Source organism: Limtongia smithiae (assembly GCF_038497785.1).
Source record: "Limtongia smithiae strain NRRL Y-17922 unplaced genomic scaffold V1518scaffold_8, whole genome shotgun sequence".
NCBI lineage: Eukaryota > Fungi > Ascomycota > Lipomycetes > Lipomycetales > Lipomycetaceae > Limtongia > Limtongia smithiae.
In genome coordinates, this window is record NW_027117629.1 from 513,605 (window position 1) to 533,976 (window position 20,372).

At 54.2% G+C, this 20,372-nt stretch overlaps 7 protein-coding genes across 7 annotated transcripts; 4 read left to right on the forward strand and 3 right to left on the reverse strand.

The window, feature by feature from the left end:
* Nucleotides 1-344: 344 nt before the first annotated feature.
* On the reverse strand, nucleotides 345-1,664 carry V1518DRAFT_418968 (eukaryotic porin/Tom40). Its single transcript, XM_066904660.1, has 2 exons — nucleotides 1,442-1,664; nucleotides 345-1,163 (listed from the first exon to the last, which is right to left on the reverse strand). Exons 1-2 carry the CDS (start codon nucleotides 1,547-1,549, stop codon nucleotides 429-431), a joined length of 843 nt encoding a protein of 280 aa, XP_066758832.1. The 5' UTR covers nucleotides 1,550-1,664; the 3' UTR covers nucleotides 345-428.
* A 2,125-nt stretch (nucleotides 1,665-3,789) lies between these two features.
* V1518DRAFT_418973 (uncharacterized protein) lies at nucleotides 3,790-5,977 on the forward strand. Its single transcript, XM_066904661.1, has one exon. It carries the CDS (start codon nucleotides 4,005-4,007, stop codon nucleotides 5,739-5,741), a length of 1,737 nt encoding a protein of 578 aa, XP_066758833.1. The 5' UTR covers nucleotides 3,790-4,004; the 3' UTR covers nucleotides 5,742-5,977.
* Nucleotides 5,662-9,118, reverse strand: V1518DRAFT_418974 (PLC-like phosphodiesterase). The gene is made up of 3 exons (XM_066904662.1): nucleotides 7,049-9,118; nucleotides 6,781-6,996; nucleotides 5,662-6,727 (listed from the first exon to the last, which is right to left on the reverse strand). Exons 1-3 carry the CDS (start codon nucleotides 8,937-8,939, stop codon nucleotides 6,063-6,065), a joined length of 2,772 nt encoding a protein of 923 aa, XP_066758834.1. The 5' UTR covers nucleotides 8,940-9,118; the 3' UTR covers nucleotides 5,662-6,062.
* A 29-nt stretch (nucleotides 9,119-9,147) lies between these two features.
* V1518DRAFT_418976 (anticodon-binding protein) lies at nucleotides 9,148-10,470 on the reverse strand. Its single transcript, XM_066904663.1, has 3 exons — nucleotides 10,310-10,470; nucleotides 9,965-10,255; nucleotides 9,148-9,905 (listed from the first exon to the last, which is right to left on the reverse strand). The coding sequence occupies exons 1-3, from the start codon at nucleotides 10,310-10,312 to the stop codon at nucleotides 9,348-9,350; spliced, it is 852 nt and encodes a 283-aa protein (XP_066758835.1). The 5' UTR covers nucleotides 10,313-10,470; the 3' UTR covers nucleotides 9,148-9,347.
* Nucleotides 10,468-14,212, forward strand: V1518DRAFT_418977 (P-loop containing nucleoside triphosphate hydrolase protein). The gene is made up of 3 exons (XM_066904664.1): nucleotides 10,468-10,826; nucleotides 10,885-11,011; nucleotides 11,076-14,212. The coding sequence occupies exons 1-3, from the start codon at nucleotides 10,528-10,530 to the stop codon at nucleotides 13,869-13,871; spliced, it is 3,222 nt and encodes a 1,073-aa protein (XP_066758836.1). The 5' UTR covers nucleotides 10,468-10,527; the 3' UTR covers nucleotides 13,872-14,212.
* Nucleotides 14,147-15,770, forward strand: V1518DRAFT_418980 (Decaprenyl diphosphate synthase-like protein). The gene is made up of 2 exons (XM_066904665.1): nucleotides 14,147-15,237; nucleotides 15,288-15,770. The coding sequence occupies exons 1-2, from the start codon at nucleotides 14,361-14,363 to the stop codon at nucleotides 15,473-15,475; spliced, it is 1,065 nt and encodes a 354-aa protein (XP_066758837.1). The 5' UTR covers nucleotides 14,147-14,360; the 3' UTR covers nucleotides 15,476-15,770.
* Nucleotides 15,771-17,404: 1,634 nt separating this feature from the next.
* Nucleotides 17,405-20,344, forward strand: V1518DRAFT_317860 (OPT oligopeptide transporter protein-domain-containing protein). The gene is made up of 2 exons (XM_066901137.1): nucleotides 17,405-17,507; nucleotides 17,557-20,344. The coding sequence occupies exon 2, from the start codon at nucleotides 17,557-17,559 to the stop codon at nucleotides 20,119-20,121; it is 2,565 nt and encodes an 854-aa protein (XP_066758838.1). The 5' UTR covers nucleotides 17,405-17,507; the 3' UTR covers nucleotides 20,122-20,344.
* Nucleotides 20,345-20,372: the final 28 nt, after the last annotated feature.

Below are 20,372 nucleotides of genomic sequence, written 5' to 3' on the forward strand. Positions count from 1 at the left end.
TTATTCGGCGATCTGTTGACTGCGGCTCCGACGGGCCGCTGAGCAGGCCTGAACCTTTGTGCGAAGTCGACAGCGCGAGAAGTGTGCGATGCGTCCGGCATCACGCACGACTTCTCGACGTGATCGGCGCCCACCTGGATATAGCGAGCTTAGAATGACGTCGGGCCTTCTTAATTTCCTGGGGGCAGACGCGTTCACAGCACCGTCGACCGCGTCTTCGGCGCAGACTGTCGGTGACAACGTCACGTACTGATATCACCGTACCACGTCGTACGGCACATCCCACCACTGTTCGCCGCGACGACGTATACATCGCCCGCGGATCGCCAGCCAGCCCTTCACATATTACTACCAATCTGCAATGTATTCTCTAAATCAGATATTTGCCTCAACCTCTCAGCCAGGTACATCCTGCACTCTAAATCCGCTTAAGCCTCAAAGGTGAAAGACACGCCGAGCTTGTGCGCAGCCTGGTCGAGTCTCTGGGTGTCGACGGCGGCACCGAGGCCGAGCTTGACACCGGGGTGAATCGTCTGCAGGTACGACAGGGAGACGAGACCGCTGTTGGCGATCTTGACCTTGGCGGAGGTGGACGGGTCAATGGTGTACTTGGTGCCGAGCTCGAACGAGACTTGGGAGGTGGACTTGGAGTCCCAGGTGGCCTTAGCGGCGACCTCGACGGCAGGGGTGGCTTTGACGAAGTACCCGGCCGAGAAGACGGTGAGCTTGGAGGCAGCAGCAATGAACAAGCTGTAGCTGGGGCCACCGTAGCCGATGCTGGCGGCGTAGTTCTTGACGCTGCCGCCAGGAACGTCGTAGGAGACCTCACCACCGGAGATGGCACCAGCCTTGCTGAAGGCAAAGTCAGCCGTGAAGGTCGGGCCCTTCAGCAAGTCAACGAAGACCTTGGAGACGAAGGGCGACTGCTTGTAGTTAAGCGTGACGTTGGCGCCCTTGGTGCCAGAGGAGGGGACGAAGGTCGTAGCGACATCGGTCTTGAGGTTGGGGATGAACGCGGGAAGCTCGAATTTGGTGGAAATCAAGTTCGCCGTGGTCCAGCCCTGGGTGAGAGTGACACCGGACTTCTGGTCGACGTACTTGGCCTCGAGGTTGCCGGACACGGAGCCATCCTTGGGCGAAGACTTGCCGTTGACGGAGAAAGTCTACCGAACGGCGTTAATGGCTGTGCGGCAGTCACGCGCGGTGGAGGAGATCTGCAATTGTGGTATAGCAGCGGAGCAGCGTCGTAGAGCAGCGTCACGGTGTATCGCGTCATGCCACACACGGCACGAACGTGTTCAATTCAAGCAATTGACCGCCGCTGGCGACAATCACTCTCAGACAGACTGTCACAGACTTGTATACAGTCCCGCTGCCCGTCACTTCGTCTGCACCCCGATAGAACCGCGAGATCTCCTCCCCGAAATCAGAACGCACTTACAATACCGTTGTCAGCCTTGGTCTTGACGCTGAGCGAGGCGGGCGCAAGGTGGAAGAAGTCCCGGCCCAGGAGATCGTTGGGCTTCTTGGCGATGTCACCGTACGACATTGTAGCTGCTGGATGCGGTTGGGGAGCGGAGGGGGCAGGCGGGCAAGCGGGGAAGGAGCAGAGAGCGCGGAAGAAGAAGCGCCAGGAACCAGCGACAACACGAAAAGCCGCGAACGCGGACCCGCTGGAGCAGCGGACTGACCCGCCACCGCCCGGTCTGGCGGTTACACCTGTGTCGTGTCCTGCGCTACCGCACGCGCGCAGACCCGCGCCGACCCGGCGGCCGCCAGCAGCCAATTGTGGCGGCCACGGGCCTGGCGCATATACCCGCGGGTCGCCTGACACGAGCCCCTTCGCTGACCTGCGCCTGCTCTACTCAACTCGGCCGCCGCCATCGCCAACCGCAGCCGGGCGTATGGTGTCGGGCTGCCGTCCCCATGCGGCAACGCAGCGCGCAGAGTTCTGCTGTTGAGCCACTGCGCGGCCCGTGATTGGCCGCTCGCTCCACCGTCGTCCGTGGGCCGTGGTGGGCGGCTGTGCGCAGTTCGAGTTCCACTTAGGCCGATCAGTGCGGTGTGTATGACGTGCTCAAGAGGGAGCTGGGTCTTACCCCATGTATATGTGGGAGAACGGAGCATCCCCGCAATCGGACTCCAAATCCGCACAGACTGCTCCACGCTCGACCTTCTCGGTCTCCACCGCGTCTCTCTCAATGTTCTTCTGCCGCGTACATCGCACCCCGCGTCGTCAAGCCGCAGTCGAGTGGCGATCGAGTCGCCAATTAGGTTTACTGGGCCGAACGTCGGTCAAACGCCGATACCGCGCTCCACAGCTCTAGAGCAGCTAAGATCTCTCGAAGCTCACAGATCGCACGATTCATTGCCTGCAAGCTTGACGGCTATGTCCACAGGTGCCGCCATTGGCAGCATTCCTGTGTTATATATTCAATCGCGTGAGCGCGTCAGCCTCCGAAACCTGTTGAAATATCCTGCTGAATCTGTTGCAGCTGCTGAAATTGAAACCTTGATCTGAATAGACTGAAAAGATATCACGATCAAATGCGCAGGCCTAAAATCTCAATCATGCAACATGTGCTAGCCTCTGAAAGGCATCAGCACAACAGACGAGCACAAATATAGGCATCATCGTTGTTCCCTGCTATCATGTGACTGCCATTTGCAGTCCATGCTGGTGCCAGCGCTGCCTGCGCCCATCTGCTCTAGCGGCAAGGCAATGAGCAGTTACAGTAATTGCATTCTAATACTATGTCGTGCTACGTCGCATTCGATATAGAGGCTGTAATTCGTCTGCATTGCACTCTCGATGAGCCTCGTTGTCATACGAGTAGTCATTGACTCAAGCTAGGATTGATGGTGCGAGCAGAAATGCGCGTCGCATGCGGCCAGAGCTTTCGATTGCGACCTGAACGGGGTAGGAACAACTGCTGCGACGTGCCTGGCGCGACCATGCGCCTGGTCGTGTTTGATACGACGTCAAAAACACGTCGGACTGAATGCAAACTGCCGCAATGGCTATAAATTCCTGCCTTCTCCGCCGCTTCCTCCCTTGCCTCTTGTCTTCTTCCATTCTTCCTCCCATATCTTTTGCGCGCCATGATCGGCATCATCCCCGTTCTACTGTTTGCCCGCGACTTGCGAATATGCTGTGGTCTCCTTTGTGGCGCGGTAGGCTGAGACGAGGCGAAAGGTCAACAGTTAGCTATCCCACAATGGCCCAGGAATCTTAGTGGCTGTTATCATGCTAACCGCATAAGGGTTTCTGCTGTGCTGGCGCCGACACTGGCAACCGAGTGGGATGGGGCGTGTTGGGGAGTGTCTAGTGGGCGGAGATATGTGCAGCCGAGCTCGCTCTTCCCCTACCTTTTTGCAAAATCATGTAGGGACAGAAGGAAGATCGGCAGTTGTATGCCGCTTAGTTTCAATAGATCAATAAGATCTCGTGCGATCTTAGAGTAGCGGGCTCTTTATGGCACACTCGCATGCAGAACGCGTCGCAGTGCGTTTGCTCAGCTAATAGCATCCATTCCCATCCACCGTCCCATGCCCATTGCTGTTGGATCAATCAGCGCAGCCACAGACGTCACGGAATCCGGTCAAACATCCGTACAACCTGAACTGTGAGAGCAGCAGCAGCAACTACGTACTACAAGCTGGTCCCTAGCAACTGTAACACGAGATCTAGTTTTGACACCTTCGTTCCGTTCCAGCATACGACGAGCCAGTAAGGTACAGGGGTGATGATCTCACGAACTACGAGGAGGTCAGGTGGCTGGTCACGCGATCAAGCTCTGTTCCCTAGCCCGATGCTCTGGGAAGTCCCGTTAGGCGGCGTTTCGCGCGCCGCGCCGATCGTCAATTCGTGATACCACATTCACGGTGGAGCCGGAGGGCCGTCGTCACGATCGTCGGTTTCGACGACCTTACAACAGCATTTAGGTTTGTGTGTCGTGCGTCACTACGTTGGAACGGCGAGGCAGACGCATCGATTCCCGGATATGTCTGCCGAGCACCGAGCCTCTGGACTCGCCGTCCTTCCGGCCGAAGTTCTGTGTCTGATATACGAATACCTGTCTACTTTGGACGTGCTACGCGCAAGTGCCACATGCTATAATTTACGACATGCGGTCACAGGAGATTATAATTGGCGAAAGCGGTGCCTCAGAAGATGGCGAATATGGCCGCGGTTACTTCTACGCGATCGCAATACAAACTGGTTCCGCGAGTTGTTACGGCGGAGTCGCGAGGACCAAGAGACATTATGTGCCGTACGCCTGTTTGCGGCTGGAAAAACTGAATTCACAGAGACTTATGACAAGCTACGCGCACGTGGGCTAGAGGCCCTAGAGCCGTTGCGCAAGCTTGAAGATCCGTATACGGATGACGTGCTGGAGAATCTGCCGCAGCTCGCCATTGCGCGGGAAGTATGCGCCTACGTGCGGCACAAATTTGCATGCGAAACGTGGTTTGCTGCGATGCAGCCAGTCCCTGCAGACGAATATGATGATTTGGTCGAAGATGTACTTGCTTCAATATCTGTCGTGTCTGGATGGAATCCGGACGTGCTGTGTGGTGTAATGGATGACGCCGCGACTATGCTTATCGCACGTGGGATTGCCAGACTACCGGACAGCGATGCGCCCATCAGTGCCGAGCTGATTGCTAACATTGTAGCATATATCAGATTCTATGTGATATCCTCGCTGAGCCGTTCATACAACAATGAAGCCGATTTTATGAAGATGGCCTTACGGGACTACTATCCGTCGAAAGATCCGATATACAGGGAATACAAAAGTCATCGTTTACGGACATTCCCATATATGACAACGCTGTGCCGCACTTCGTCTTACATACACCAAGAGAGAGCGGACGTTAGTGTCAGGGATTTAGCAGTCTCCTTCATGCTGAATTGCAAGGAGGAGCATCTGTGGACTCGCGCTGGGCTAGTTTTTGGGATTTTGCGTCGACTTGGAATTCCATGCATTGTTCGCGGACTTGCAATTATTGAGTTTCCGCTTGCTGATGACGTTTACCGTCTCTCACTTGTGAATTGGAAGATCTATGGACCTCGTGATTCTATTCCTGAGAGTGCTCTGCCAAGCGTTGAGCTCCGGCAATTTGAAACGGACTCGGATAAACATGGGAATGTATTGGGATTACTAAAGTCGCTACAGCATGTATTTCAAACCTTTCATCAGTTGTATGGCGGGGGCCGCGTGCTGCATGAATCCGAGGAGTTCCAGGAGTTTGACGAATGTTATGTCAACAGTCTTCTATTGCTCATAACAAATCCGGCCGCTTTCTTTATCGGTACTACGAGAAACAGTCGCCGGCTAGCAAAGAATTTACATCGAACGCTATTTCATTTTGGCGAATATGCCTCTCACAGGCTTGCATTTTTTTTTGAAGATTGGTTCATTGATAGGCTGCTCAGCAACTTTGAGTCACGGGATCGGAAACTGGTGATTGAGGTTATGCAACAGGCACGCACAATCCCATTCCCGGAGCCTCCTCTGCTGTTTGCACAGTATGGTGTGGAGCTGTTTCCACGTCTCAAGGGGGCTCTGGCTTCGTCTGATGAAGATGACAGTCATAGGGGTAATACTCTAAGTGACAAGGAGACTGCGGATTGTATTGCAAACATAAAGCATCCTGAGATACTTGCCATGATTGGGCGATACTATTTACGCTATAATCCGCTGAAGCATCAGTTTGTTCCTAGAGGAGCATAGCTGGTAGCAAATTAATAGACAAAAATTCGGCTATGCACAGTAGAGTTCAGACACTACCGTACTGAGGTCTAACAGTTGAAGTCGTGGGTTTGATCTCCGCCTGCTTCACTCGCCATCACCAATTGCAGATTGAGTAGAGATGAATTCGCAATTGCATGCCATATGTTACATAGTATGGATAACCCCAATAACTCCCAAAACAAAAGTAATGAGAAATAAACTCCTCATCATATGCTCACAGTACCGTGCCAATGCATCGCAAAACAATTGAACAAATGAGCAAAACCGACAACCGCAAAATACGCCGTAAGATCAAACACGTTATGAATCGTAGAGCCCGATTTTTACAAACAACGTGGAAAAAATGAATTGCTCGCCTTGTACGTCAAAAAGCTGGATATGTCGATACCCCTGTAGAAGATTTGAAATACGGGCACAGTGGAGCGCAAAAGAAGACGAGCTCTCCGCGCTAGAATAGACTTGAAATCGTACGAACGCGAGCTCCAAGAACGGATCTTCTAGTTCAAAGCTGAAGCGCTCATTCCATATCGGATTAAAACCGTTCTTCTTGACGACGGTGGTGCGACCTTTTGTGTGTCGCGACATCGACGACTGTAAAGTCGCGGCGGTCATCGAAGGGGAGGATGAGACGGAGACGTTGCTAAAAATGTCACTGTTAGACGACATATTCGCGCGTCGTGAGTTCGCGTTTCCCCCATTAGTAGAACTGTTCCGTCCGCGATTAGTAATCCCGCTGCATGGAAACACTTCGACTTCGACCCACGGATCGAACGAGACATCAGATTTCATGTCCTTCGGTCGCGGAAGCTGCTGCGCAGAGATGATGTCGACGACAAGCTTCCTGCGGCGATGCCGTACCGGGCTTACATATGGCCCGTGCTCGCCACGAAGTTGGACTGGCTTGAGCACGTATCCCGCCTTGTCGCCGATAGAAAACATGGCGTCGTTGATTTGTAGACCGACATCTGGATATTGTGAGACAAACGTCATGACCATCACTAATAGTAAGAGCACATACCATACGTCTGCCAGTTCAAAGCTGCCATCTGAACTCCATGCTTCCAGACGTTACTTGGAACATAATTCGAGCTCGTGAAGCGATATACCGACGGATACACGCGCATCAGAAACTTTTCGTTATGCTTGTTGAGTAATAAAACCTTGTCGGCGTCCTTGCAGAGACTGTTGAATGACCGCTCACTAAAAGAGAAGCAATGATTCATCGTTTGGGATTCTATCATCTTATTAGCAAGAGCATTCAAGAAGCAAAAAAAAAATTCTCGCACCTGGAAATTTGAAATTTCGAAACTTAGTCCCGTTCAGATATATCGCCAGATTGCCTAGTTGCTTTGCAATTTTGTGAGAAGACGTCAATCCGCTCTTCTTCTTTCGCACAACGACGCGGGAATCGCTTCCATCTTCACTAAAACTACTCTCTGTACTTGTCGTAGTACTCTCACTAGATGCAACAGTCGCAGGCGATCCTAGCAGCGAATCGTCGTGCTGCGCATTATCAAGCTCAGCCGAGCTGCTCGACTTGACTTTAATCAGAATCCTGTGTCGCAAGTCTTCGGGACTAGGAAGGGTGTCGGAATTAGGAACGAGCGGCGCAGTAACAAGCTTGTCTCCAAACGTAGACTTCATAATTTCCACCATAAGAATCTGGTTTTCAATGCTACAGTGCACTTCCATGGACAGGATCAGCGGATACGGCGTAGATATGAAGCCGTACTTGTGAATGATAGACACAACATCTGCGAATAAGATTTCCGAAGTGAAGGTCCGACCATGAGATATCACAGGCGCATTATCACCATCCCAGCAGTCAAGTTCGATGCAACGACATCCTCGCTGGAGGATTCTGATATACGCTTCTACTGAGGACTCGCCAGCAAACTGACGTCCCAACAAGTATGTGTTATGCGACGACGAAATATAATACTCATTCAGCGGTCGTGTGAGATCCTCTTCGACGTCACGCAAGACCGGATTGTAGGAAGAAAGTAAGTAGTCCGAAAATGAGTCGACCGTAAACCGCTGATGGCCGTCTGCGAGCTTGTTGAATATTTTTTCCACAACAGCATCATCAATTTCTTCTTTCTGAATATCAGAAAGAAACGCTTTAAACATTTCAAGGCTCATGGTATCATCTTCAACGGCCAAGTCGTCTGCAGCACTAGTGATCTTGAGAACGCGACTATAGATTTCCACAATCTCCTTTCGATGCTTTAACATCTTCACAAAATTGCGAAACTCCTCAAAGTCCAAAAATCCTGATTTGTCCACGTCGGCTTCTGCGAATATTTGCTGTAAGTACTGCTTGGAGCAGTTCACATGTAGACGCCGCGCAAGTCGCTCAACAGCTTCAAATGGTAGTCGTTCCTCGCCCTCTTCCTTAGTGGTGTATGCCGGCCAATGCACGTTCACGAATTGCTCGCCTGGAATCGAGAGACTGCTCATGACAGCTAAGCGGTACTGCAGAAGTTGCTGCACCGCAGCAACAAACTGATGGAATGAATCCAGCGACAACGCAATCAGATGCAACCCCTTTAACTTGTTGTCTTGCGTCATATAAATAATCGTGATCCATAACCCTTCATGCTCGCTCGAAATTTTAAATTCTTCGCGATAGTTGCGAGCATCCTCGCCTACCCGAATTTCTCGGATGTTGTCGATAACGATCGTCGTCTTTGATTTTGCCTTCGTTTTGCTGTCCCACGTAATCGCCCCGTTGTCGACGTTCAGAGAAAATGTATACTGAATGCGTTTCTTGCGGGTAATACGCAAGAACGGGACTCCGGCCTGTAGACTGGCAGGCACCGCCGGTGGCAGTTTGTCCTGCAGGTCGGTGTCGCTCTGTCGTCGGCTTTCCGCCACGTCACTGAAAAAGCCCACCGAGTGTCCACTACCGCTGCCATCGCTGTCGTTGGATATCGAGCTCCCTCGGCGAATGGTCACGGGCCCATCTGCTGCGCTGTCTACGGCTGATTTCGAGGAGCGGTGGGTAATCTTGTCCATTGCGCCACGAGAGAGCCTCCGCATGAGTGTCGAGGTAGATCGAAGCGGAGAGGTCGTGCTTGGTGAGATGGGGGAGAGCAATGGTGATTGGCTCGTGGCCATAGTCGCTTGCTGCTGCTGAGTCAAACCATTCGGTAGAGCGAGCGGTAGAGAAGACATGGTGTGGAGGTGCTTGTTAGTGTCGCAGTATCGAATGCCTGCGCATCAATGATCCTAGACTCGTGCTACTTGTTTCGACGCTGGTTGCAATGCGCAGAGGCATTGCCTATCTAACCATTGGCGTAGTGAAAGAAGCGTCGATGGTGCGGTGTAACGACTGCCAACCTAGCACGGCGGATATAAGCAAGCTGCGATATTTCGGGTCTTCCTGCACGTGCAAAAACTTGATGACGTACAGGCCATTAGGTTTCAGGCACTCCGCTCCTGACATTTCGATTTGTCAGGGACAACCCCTTCTACGGGTACGCGGCCTGTGCTACACGCCTGTGCTACACGCAGTCTATGGAACGGTTCAACGATATATGGAGCGAGTAGATGACGCGACAATAGATGTTTCTTGTACTTGGCCTACAGATAGTCCTTCTTGTTCGCTGTCCGCACGAACCCCCGGTATCTCCATTCCACATCCGCATCCTTGTTGTCCACAGTGCCCAGCTTCAGCTCGTATAATCTCATCTCAAACCTAGGTCCAACCTCGGCTAGTTCGACTCCTTCCTTTGTGCGGACATAGACGTGGTGGCGCACGCTGATGAAGTCGCCTTTGTTGGCGAAAGTGATCACGCGTGAACTGTCTTTCTTCGCGCCAGGCGGGAAAAGATGCTTCAAAATCTGCATGACCCGTTTTCCTAGCGCAGTGGAAAAGTTGTCAAAAATAAGATGCGGATACGCCTCGGAGACGTTGCCCGCGTTGAGAAGGTCATGGCGAAGGACGACGTTGTGCAGAGAAAATGACGCTGTGGGACCGTGAGGAAAGTGAGAGACTGTGAGCGCGGTCGGAACACCTCTGTGTTCATGTAGGAGGATTAAATCTGTGGTTGATGAAGTGTTGCATGCCTTCACGAGCTGCGGTAGAACGGAGTTACCGCGATTTAGTCGGACTGAGGTAGGAAACATAAGACGAATTTCCTATAACACGAGTTAGGAATCCCTTTAACAATAGGAAGCGTAATTTGGACGAGACCAACCTTTGTGAACTGTGATAATCTCGTACTAGGATCTCTGCTGGTCGTGACGACCACCCGTGGCTCTTGGATCCCACTCAGCGCGCTGTACTCGTCGTCGATATCTTCTCGCATGCCTTCGTCATATTTGAATGTGGTCATGAGCTCTTTATCCTCGGAGATGTCTTTTGAGAGCGGCTTGCCGGAGGCAAGAGCGCTGCGCAACTGCTGGCGCTTCACGGCGAGATTGGCATCTTTGAGGGCGACGGACTTCTTGTAGAGGTAGTCGCGGCGCTCACGCGCTTGTTTTCGCAGCTGTGCCACCGGTTAGAAGAAATTCTACCAGTTCTCGGAGACTACTTCACATACCATCGTTGCGTGCTGTCGGTGGTGATGGGGACGACGGTGAGCTTCACTGAAAATTGGGAGCAATCAAAAACTTTTAGAGTTTGTATGTTCACGTGACTTTGACATAAGCGCGCAAAATCGCGTGCACGCGCGAACAGAAGCGGCTTCCTAGCTAACTAGGGACGCCGCCGACTTAACGACGACTCCATCGCCGCTGCCGTCGTGTGCTGGTCGATGTCATGGACGCCTTCACTCACCTCGGGCAACAATTTGACCTGCTTTCTACCGCAGACACAGAGTCGGTCACCTCTGAGGTCTCCCCCTACCGCCGCCACCGCTCGGCCGCGCCTTCGCCCGCAAGCGCGAAGCGAGGCAACAGACGCGGCGCTGATGACGAATCCTCGCTGAATTCTGATTCCGACCAGGACGATGTGTCCACTATCGACGGCACCATGAGCGTGAGCGGCGCGGCTGGCGATGGACCCGGTGTCGACGACGATGGCGAGGAGAACGAGATCCTCCCGGACTACGCATGCGCGTAAGCACCGTGAATACCTCTAATAAATGGGACTGGAGTACTGACCACGACTACGCAGCTACTGTGGAATTCACTCCCCGTCGAGCGTCGTCCAGTGCGCTCAGTGCGAAAAGTGGTTTTGCAATTCTCGCGGAAACACTTCAAGCTCCCACATCGTCAACCATTTGGTCCGTGCTCGTCACAAGGCAAGCACTTCTGATCTACTCGCTGTGATGTCTTGTTGATATGAATGCTAACATATACGCGTAGGAAGTTTGCCTTCATGCCGACTCTGAGATCGGTGCGACCACCCTGGAGTGCTATAATTGCGGCTGCAAGAACGTATTCTTACTTGGATTCATTCCCGCCAAATCTGACACCATTGTTGTGATCCTGTGTCGCCAGCCTTGTGCGTCTGCAACGTCGAGCAAGGATATGACGTGGGACACAAGTCAGTGGCAGCCACTTATCGAGGATCGATCGTTCTTGTCCTGGCTCATCGCTGTGCCTACGGAGATAGAGCAGATCAAGTCGCGCCAGCCTACCGCAGCTCAGATTGCGAAGCTCGAGGAGATCTGGAAGAGTAACGCCACGGCTACGATCAACGATCTCGACAAGTCTGCGCCTGATGAGGAGCCAGTCGCAGTTCTGCTTCGATATGAGGATGCGTACGAATATCAGCGTTGCTTCGGCCCGCTCGTCAAGATCGAAGCCGACTACGATAAGAAGCTCAAAGAGTCGCAGAGCCAAGATCATTTGAATGTGCATTGGGATATCGGCTTGAACAATAAGCATCTAGCATCGTTCATTTTGCCCAAAATGGACATGGGCGATGTCAAGCTTGCTGTGGGCGACGAAATGCGTCTACGATATATTGGTGATATTCGACCCAAATGGGAGGGTGTGGGCTATGTTATCAAAGTCGCTAACAGCGCGTCGGACGAGATTACTCTTGAGTTGCGCAGAAACGACAAGTCGGTGCCGTCGGAATGCACGATCGGCTTCTCAGTGGACTATGTGTGGAAGGCAACGTCTTTTGATCGTATGCAATTGGCGCTAAAGACATTTGCAATTAACGAAATGTCGGTCTCCGGTTACATTTACCACAAGTTGCTTGGTCATAATATCGAGCCGGTTGTGCTCAAGACCGCGATGCCGAAGCAGTTCACGGCGCCTCAACTTCCGGAACTGAACGTGTCGCAAGTGCAGGCTGTGAAATCTGTACTTCAGAAGCATATTTCGCTCATCCAAGGTCCTCCTGGTACGGGCAAGACTGTAACGTCTGCAACGATTGTGTACCACCTTGCCAAGATGAACCCGGGTCAGGTTCTTGTTTGCGCGCCGTCTAACGTTGCGGTTGATCAGCTTACGGAGAAGATTCACCGAACCGGATTGAAGACTGTGCGACTTACGGCAAAGAGCAGGGAAGATCTTGAGAGCAGTGTGTCGTTTTTGTCGTTGCACGAGCAGATTCGATTGAATGACACCAAGATCGAACTGAAGAAGCTTACGCAGCTGAAGCAGGAACTCGGTGAATTGAGCAGTCAGGACGAGAAAAAGTTCAAGAAGCTTACAAGACAGGCTGAGCGAGAAATTCTCGCGGCAGCGGATGTGATTTGCTGTACTTGCGTCGGTGCCGGCGATCCAAGACTGGCGAAACTTAAATTCCGAACGGTGTTGATCGATGAGAGCACGCAAGCAGCCGAGCCTGAATGCATGATTCCGTTGGTGATGGGGTGCAAGCAGGCGGTGCTTGTGGGTGATCACAAGCAGCTTGGACCGGTTATTATGAACAAGAAGGCTGCACGCGCGGGTCTGCATCAGTCGCTGTTTGAGCGTTTGGTCTTGCTTGGGCTGGCGCCTATCCGTTTGAACATTCAGTACCGTATGCATCCATGCTTGAGTGAGTTCCCGAGCAACATGTTTTACGAGGGCAGTCTGCAGAACGGGGTTACCACGCACGAGCGCTTGCGCAAAAATGTTGACTTCCCGTGGCCTGTTGCGGAGGACCCGATGATGTTCTGGTCGAACCTCGGCCAGGAAGAGATATCAGCCAGTGGCACGTCGTACTTGAATCGCACGGAGGCATCGAACGTGGAGAAGGTTGTTACGCGGTTTTTCAAGGCGGGCATTCAGCCTAGCCAGATTGGCATTATCACGCCGTATGAGGGCCAGAGATCGTACATTGTGTCGTCTATGCAGACCAACGGTTCGCTTCGCAAAGAGCTGTACAAGGAGGTCGAGGTGGCCTCGGTTGATGCATTCCAGGGCCGAGAGAAGGATTACATTATTCTCTCTTGTGTGCGCTCCAACGAGCACCAGGGCATTGGTTTCTTGAGCGATTCTCGCCGTCTGAACGTTGCTTTGACTCGTGCTAAGTACGGCCTGGTTATGATTGGTAACCCGAAGGTGTTGGCTAAGCAGCCGATGTGGCACCACCTGCTGATGCATTACAAGGAGAAGAAGTGCCTTGTCGAGGGCCCGTTGAGCAATCTGCAGGTCAGTATGATCCAGTTCCCGAAGCCGCGCATGCCGTACAAGGGAGTTCCGTCGAGCTCGCCGTACGGGATACCATCGCGTGGCCAGCAGCAGCAGTCGTACATGCGCTACGGCAACGGTATGGCAGGGGGCCGTGTGCCGGACTTCGACACAGGCAGTGTATTGGGATACGTTCCCGATGACGTGGCATCTATCAGTGGACTGCCAACGTCGAATTACCAGTCCATCTTTGCGAACGGGTTCAACGTGACGAACCGGTGGCCGTCTGCGGGACCGTTTGGCGACATGGGCGGTCCGTCTGGAGACATGGCGCCGCTTGATGGCAGTCATGCGGGTATGCATGCGAATGGCGGGCGGAACAAGTTCGGCGCGATCGGTGCGGGTCCTTCTGGTGGCAGCGCGAAGGTTGTCGGGATGAGCCAGAGCGACAGATTGAAGTCATACGTCGAGGACGACAGCGCGTCCAGCTACGGCGGGCTGGGCTCGGTGTACTCCGGGATTGACGACGACGCACGCTCGGTGAGCACTGCGTTTGCAAGCCAGATCGGGGTCAGCGGATACGACTAGCGTTGGTCATATGGAAGATTGGGAGACCGAAATCGCAGGCGCAGACGAAAGCCAGCGCGCGTGATGGACTCTATATTTTTTTCCATCGCTGGGTATCTACTCCTGACGAGGGCGACCTGGCTGTTGCGATGGTTGCATGCGCCCGCAGAGGATAGGACAAGAGCACATGCTTTGGCGAGCACGGCGAGATGGGTTTGAGGGAGAGCGCGACGCAGTGCGCCAGCGGAAGGCCCGTCGCATGGGAGGAGCAGCAGTAGGAGTATTGTGAGACGGCCCGCAGCGCGGAGAGAATCAGCGACGAGTAGAGTGCACTGAGTAGCAATATAGGAGTCAGATATGTGGTGGTGGGTTGGATGGCTGGTGGGCAGTGTAGAAAGTCCCAGCAGACGTGGCCTCTGCCGCTCGCTTCGCCGCAGTCCTCGCACCAGCGCAGCTTCGCAACACGCATTCGCGCGAGTCTCGCGGGCTGCATCTCTACTATAAAGCGCCATGGCCCCAGCAGCACCCTCCTCTGCCGTCCTGCCACCTTCGCCGCCGTCCTCGCCGTCCTCCTTCTCTACCGCCCGCGCCGCTCGCATCGCCCCACGCGCGTCCGCACCGCCGCCATCCCCATCATCATCATCATCATCACAGCCCCCCATGGTCACGCAAGCCTCCAAGACGCGCGGCCTGCTGCACGGCCTGCGCGGTATGGTGGTCAATAACTTCATCCCCGTTGGCACCTCGCCCGCGGCGGTCCCCACGAACATCATCCAGCTCGTCATCTTCCACTTCTACCACACCTTCCTCGTGCTCCTCCACATCGCGCTCTCTGTGGTGCTCTTCGTCCGGAAGCGCTACTACATCACCAAGAACAACTTCCTCGCATTCATGTATCACCACCATCGCACGCCGCAGCTCATCGCGCAGGACATCAAAGGCCTCCAGAAAACTCCCAAGCACGTGGGCATCATCCTGCGCTACGAGAAGAGCGAGGAGGGCGGCGGCATCGACGGGCTCATGGAGCAGGTCGCAGATGTCACCTCGTGGTGCGTCGGCGCAGGCATCACCTCATTGACGGTCTACGAGCGCACCGGCAAGCTCAATCGCATGCACGAGGCAACCGCGAACCTCATTGTGCGCACACTGCGCTCGTACTACGGCCCGACCATCCCAACTTTTAGACTCCACACGCCGCACGACGGCGACAAGGCGTACTTCCCCGAAGTCATGGAGACTACGCCCGACATCAACATCTCGTTCATCTCGCACGAGGACGGACGCGAGTTTCTGATCGGACTCACCAAGGAGTTTGCCGATAAGGCTATCAAGGGCGAGATGGATCCGTCAAAAGTCGATGTCGATACTGTCGACGCCTTGTGCAAACGTGAGTTTCCTGTGTTTGTTTGAGTGCCGGATAAGCGCTAAGTGGCATAGAACGCACCGTGGCCGAGCCGGAACTGGTCGTGCTGTTTGGCCCCATCCTGGACCTGGACGGCTTCCCGCCGTGGCAGGTGCGTCTGTCGGAGATTTACTACGCACCGTACAATCACGACGTCACGTATAACATTTTCTTGCGCGGCATTCGACAGTACGCGAACTGCAAGGTCAACATCGGAAGATAGCCAGCCTTCGCTTCGCACATGGGGAACTTGCTGCAGTTGATTACCGCCTACTAGAGCTCGCTAGCTATTGCTTTGCGGACGAGCAATTGTGTTTGCTGCCGTGACTATATGTCTTTATGTGTATTGATAGCACCGCAGTGTTTAGCCAACGATGATGACGACCACATATGATTAGTCCGAGCAGCTACTTGCTAATGATTAAAATGTAATATATAGTGTTCTATGACCAGGAGTTGTTTTATATTATATCATCAGTATATTGCCGGTATATAGAATACACGCATCCATTACATTGTAGGAGGGGTTAGGACGGTGGTGTGACAGAGAGTTTGTTGAGGCGGAGCTCATGAAACGTGCGAGTGGCGCGACTGCATCGTGCTTTCAGGTGTCGAACGGCTGCTGCAGACATCATGATCACGAACGGTGAGAGTGTTCGATTGTTCGGCGCGGTCGCTAATTTGGCAGCGCCAGTTCATACAACGGCGCCACTCCGCAGCGGCTGCTTCATACGCGTACAACCCGCTCGCTGGCGAGCAGTGTACAGCTCGTACTATTTTCTTACATCCATGCGGAGACCAGCAGCAGTGTGGGTCTTCAGGATGTGACTCTTCTCCTTTCGTGTCTGCGGTCCGCGGACTGTGTGAACGATGCGACTCGTTTATCATATTCGTACTCGTCGCTGCCAAGTCCTGCTCAGGCTAGACCCTGGGCCCTCGGCCTTTTCCTGTGGCGGTGCCTAGCCAATGGCAATGCAGCTGCGGATCTGACCTTGCTCTTGGCTTACTCCTACGTCATCAGCATCAGCAGCGGCGCTGAGCAGTTCCACCGCGCGCTTCGACAGCGCCAGCGCGGCAGGAGCACAGGCTCGTTGCATGGCGCGAACTGACCACTCACATCGAGCACGGCGCAGGAGGCGGCGAACTGTGCACGCCAGCGCGGGGAATGCACGGAGTTCGGGGCACAAAGGCCGATCGAAGCGACGCTATGGCAGGGCCAGGCCACCAGAACAGGCATCTTCCCGAAACTAGATGTATCAGACGTGCAGACTCATGCTCTACGTTGTCGCCGAGATAACGCCTGCTCTTGGCCCCACCGCGGCGAGACGGCGCTCGTGTCCGCCGTGGCACTTGCCGCTCGCTCTTTTGCCTCGCGCCGACCGCGCCAGCGCGGTCCTGTCGCCCAGCCGAGCGACCGGAGTGGGTGCAGAGGCAGCCAGAGTGGTCCGGGAACAAGAACTAGCGGCGTGGGGGGGGGCCAGTGGCGGAGCACCGAGCGCAGGAGCAGCGGCCTGTGCGAGGAGCGCGGCCCGCCTTATCAGCACAGCGCACTCTCACGGACCACGACCGAGCGCAGCTGCTTAATTTTTTTCACGCTGGGCCTTGCTTCATTCCCGCCGATAGCTGCTGTGCTCGCGCAAGATGTCTGCTCCATGGCGAGTTCACGACGCTCCTGCTTCCCCAGACTGCACCCGCCCGTCCGCAACAGCAACAAGCATTTTAATGCGATGCGCGCCAAGCCGGGCCGGTTCATTGTGCCTATTGTTGCGCCTCTTGGCGGCAATGACCTTCGACAATTGTTGGGCTCGGCGGCTGTGTCTCGAACTTTGTGGCTGGCGGCGGCGTTCATCCCAGGACGGATATTCTTAGAGTTCGCACGGAGTTTGGCACTGGCCCCGCCGGATACCTACTGCAGCCCATCTCATGTATTCCTCGCTGCGCTCTCTGGCGCAATCTCTAGCTCTGCGACTAGCCTACTGTGTCTGCTGAAACCATACCCACAGTGCATAATCGCCCACCTGCGCGCGCCACGCCACGTACCTCTCTGACACCGTCTCTGTCCAACTTATCTCCAAACATACCCTGGTGGCGCACGATGCTTATCACGATGCCTTGCATGTGCCCCGAGGACAATCTCTGCTGCCTTGACAGATAGCTCGCAGCTGTCACTCGAAACTCATATATGACATCCGTCCTGGCTCCCGGGTTTCAGCTCTGTAGCGCATACATTCTGTGTCATCGCCCTGTATCTCGAGGTAAGTACTTGCTTGCCACTGCACGTGCGCTCGTCCTAACTGGTGGCAGATGGCACCCTACATTGAGAAGACGCCGTCCTACTCGGACACGTCTGACGTTGCTGTCGAGAAAAAGACCGAGGTCGTTGTCGGTGAGGTCCCGCGCATTGACGACGTCGAGTTCATCATCAACCGCATCAAGGAGTCTGATGATCTCGAGGATATCTTCGAGGAAGATGCTATGTTCATCGTCGACAAGCTCCGCCAGATGGAGCAGGAAGAAGCACTCGAGGTCCTCGAGCACGCCCAGCGATACTTCGATGGCGACATGAACTTTCCCCAGGCGACCATGACGAAGATTCGTCTGCTTCTCCAGGGCTCCGAGGCGTACGGCATCGGTGCCGCTCTCTACGACCTCGATGTCCGTCTCGAGGCGTCCATGATCAAGTACCACTCGCCCTATCCCGAGGTCCGGTCCGTCTGCAGTCCCATTGATGATCCCACCCAGCAATGCGAGACCTTCCGTGTCTACCTCATCGCTGGCATCTGGACCGCATTCGCTGCCTTTGTCAACAACATGATTTACTGGCGCCAGCCTTACTTCACGCTCACGTCGCAGGTGGTCCAGCTTCTCATCTTGCCCTGCGGCCAGGCGTACTCCAAGATCGTGCCGAACTGGACTATCGGCTTTGGCCGCTACAAGTTTCAGCTGAACCCCGGCGCGTGGACGTTCAAGGAGCAAATGCTGTCGACCATCATGGCGAACGCCGGCGTGTCGGTCTGCATCTTCCTCTACTACATGCCCACGATGCGTCTGTCGATGTTTTACGGCTTGTCGTGGATGACTTACGGATTCAACCTCATCTTTGGCTTTTCGTGCCAGTTTTTCGGCCTGTCTATGGCCGGTATTCTCCGACGATGGGTTATCTACCCCGTGAAGGCTGTCTGGCCTACTGTGTTGCCTACGCTCCAGCTCAACAAGACACTCCTTCTCCCTGACAAGCCTCGTACGATCAACGGATGGAAGATGTCAAAGTACAAATTCTTTAACGTCATGCTCGGTATCTCGTTTGTCTACTTCTTCTTCCCGGATTACATCTTCACTGCACTCTCTGTGTTCAATTGGCCGACTTGGATCGCGCCGCAGAACCAAAACCTCGCGTTCGTCATGGGCTCAAAGATCGGTGTCGGCATCAACCCGATCGCATCGTTCGACTGGAGTGTCATCAACTACTCGATTCCTCTCACCGTGCCGTTCTACACCGTGTTGAACAGATATGTCGGCACAGTCATCGGCGGCATTATCATCCTCATCATGATGTACACAAACTACTTGTACTCTGGCTACGTTCCGCCGAACTTGGCTACCATTTACGACCGTTATGGTACTACCTACAACTCGACGCGCGTGCTCACGGACGGATACTTCGATCTCGACAAGTACAAAGCGTACTCGCCGCCCTACATGACGGCGGGTGCGATTGTGCTGAACGGCGCGGATTACGCCTTGACGACGTTTGGTTTCTTGTACATTATGATCTCGGAGTGGTCGACCATCAAGGAAGCAACGGTTGGCTTCTACCGGGCGCTGCGGGCACGCAAGTCGTCCAACTTTGACGATTACGAGGATCCCATGTCGCAGATGATGCGCAAGTACCCCGAGGTGCCTGACTGGTGGTACTTGCTGATCTTGCTACTTTCCATTGCGCTGGGTCTGATTGCCATTACGTGCTGGGACACGCAGACCCCGGTTTGGGTGTTCTTTGCAATGATGTTTGTCACGATTGCGCTTGTGGTTCCCTCTATGATGATGTACGCCGCGACCGGATATATGTACACAGTGTACCTCCTCGGAACACTACTCGGCGGCTACTGGGTTCCCGGCTCAGGCATCGCGTGCATTTTTACCCGTTCGTTGGGCTACGGTCTCGACGAGCAAGCTCAAACCTACGTCGGCGATCAGAAGATGGGCCACTACGCCAAGATTGCGCCGCGCGCTGTGTTCCGCGCGCAGTTCTACGCGACGATCGTGCAGACGTTTGTGGGCTTTGCGTCCTGGGAGATGCTGGAAGCCGGCATGCCGGATCTATGCAGCACGACGCAGCCGTCTCGCTTCGTGTGCACCTTCGCGCACACCATGTATTCGCAGTCGTTGCTGCTCGGCGTCATCGGTCCCAAGCGCACGTTCGACACTCTGTACCCGTCGCTGAAGTACGCGTTCATCATCGGCGCCGGTCTCGCCCCGATATGCTTCCTGCTACGCAAATACTTTCCCAAGTACTTCTACTACTGCCAGCCTGTGCTCATCCTCGCCGGCATCGCCCGCTGGGGCTCGTCCTATAACATCTCGTACTACACGCCGGGAATGATCGCGTCGTTTTTCTTCATGTACTATATCCGCTCGCGGTACACAATGTGGTGGGCAAAGTACAACTACATCCTGTCCTCTGCGCTCACAGCCGGCACTGCGTTCTGCGGTATTCTCGTCTTCGTCGCGCTGCAATACCACGCAAAGACGCTGACGTGGTGGGGTAATTCGGTGGCGACCGCTGGCGTGGACGGCGCGCTCGTGGCAACGGTGTTTGACGTGCCTGAAGTTGGATACTTTGGCGTTGCAAACGGAACGTGGTCTTAAGAGAGTGGGGAGAAAAGCGATGTGCGTTCTTGTTAGTTTGTGAGTCGAATGAACGACTTTATTTTAATTGTTTTGGCGTTGGGATTGAGAAGCAAGTCGTCAAAGAGACGAAGATAAGGTAGAGTGTGTGGCTGAGAGACGCCACGGCTGGCAAGAAGATGTCGCGGAAAAATGAGATAGCCGAGTAGATGCCTTCGGGTTAGGTTAATTTAGCTCATATGCGAACGCATAGGTTAGCTGTGTGCACTGGC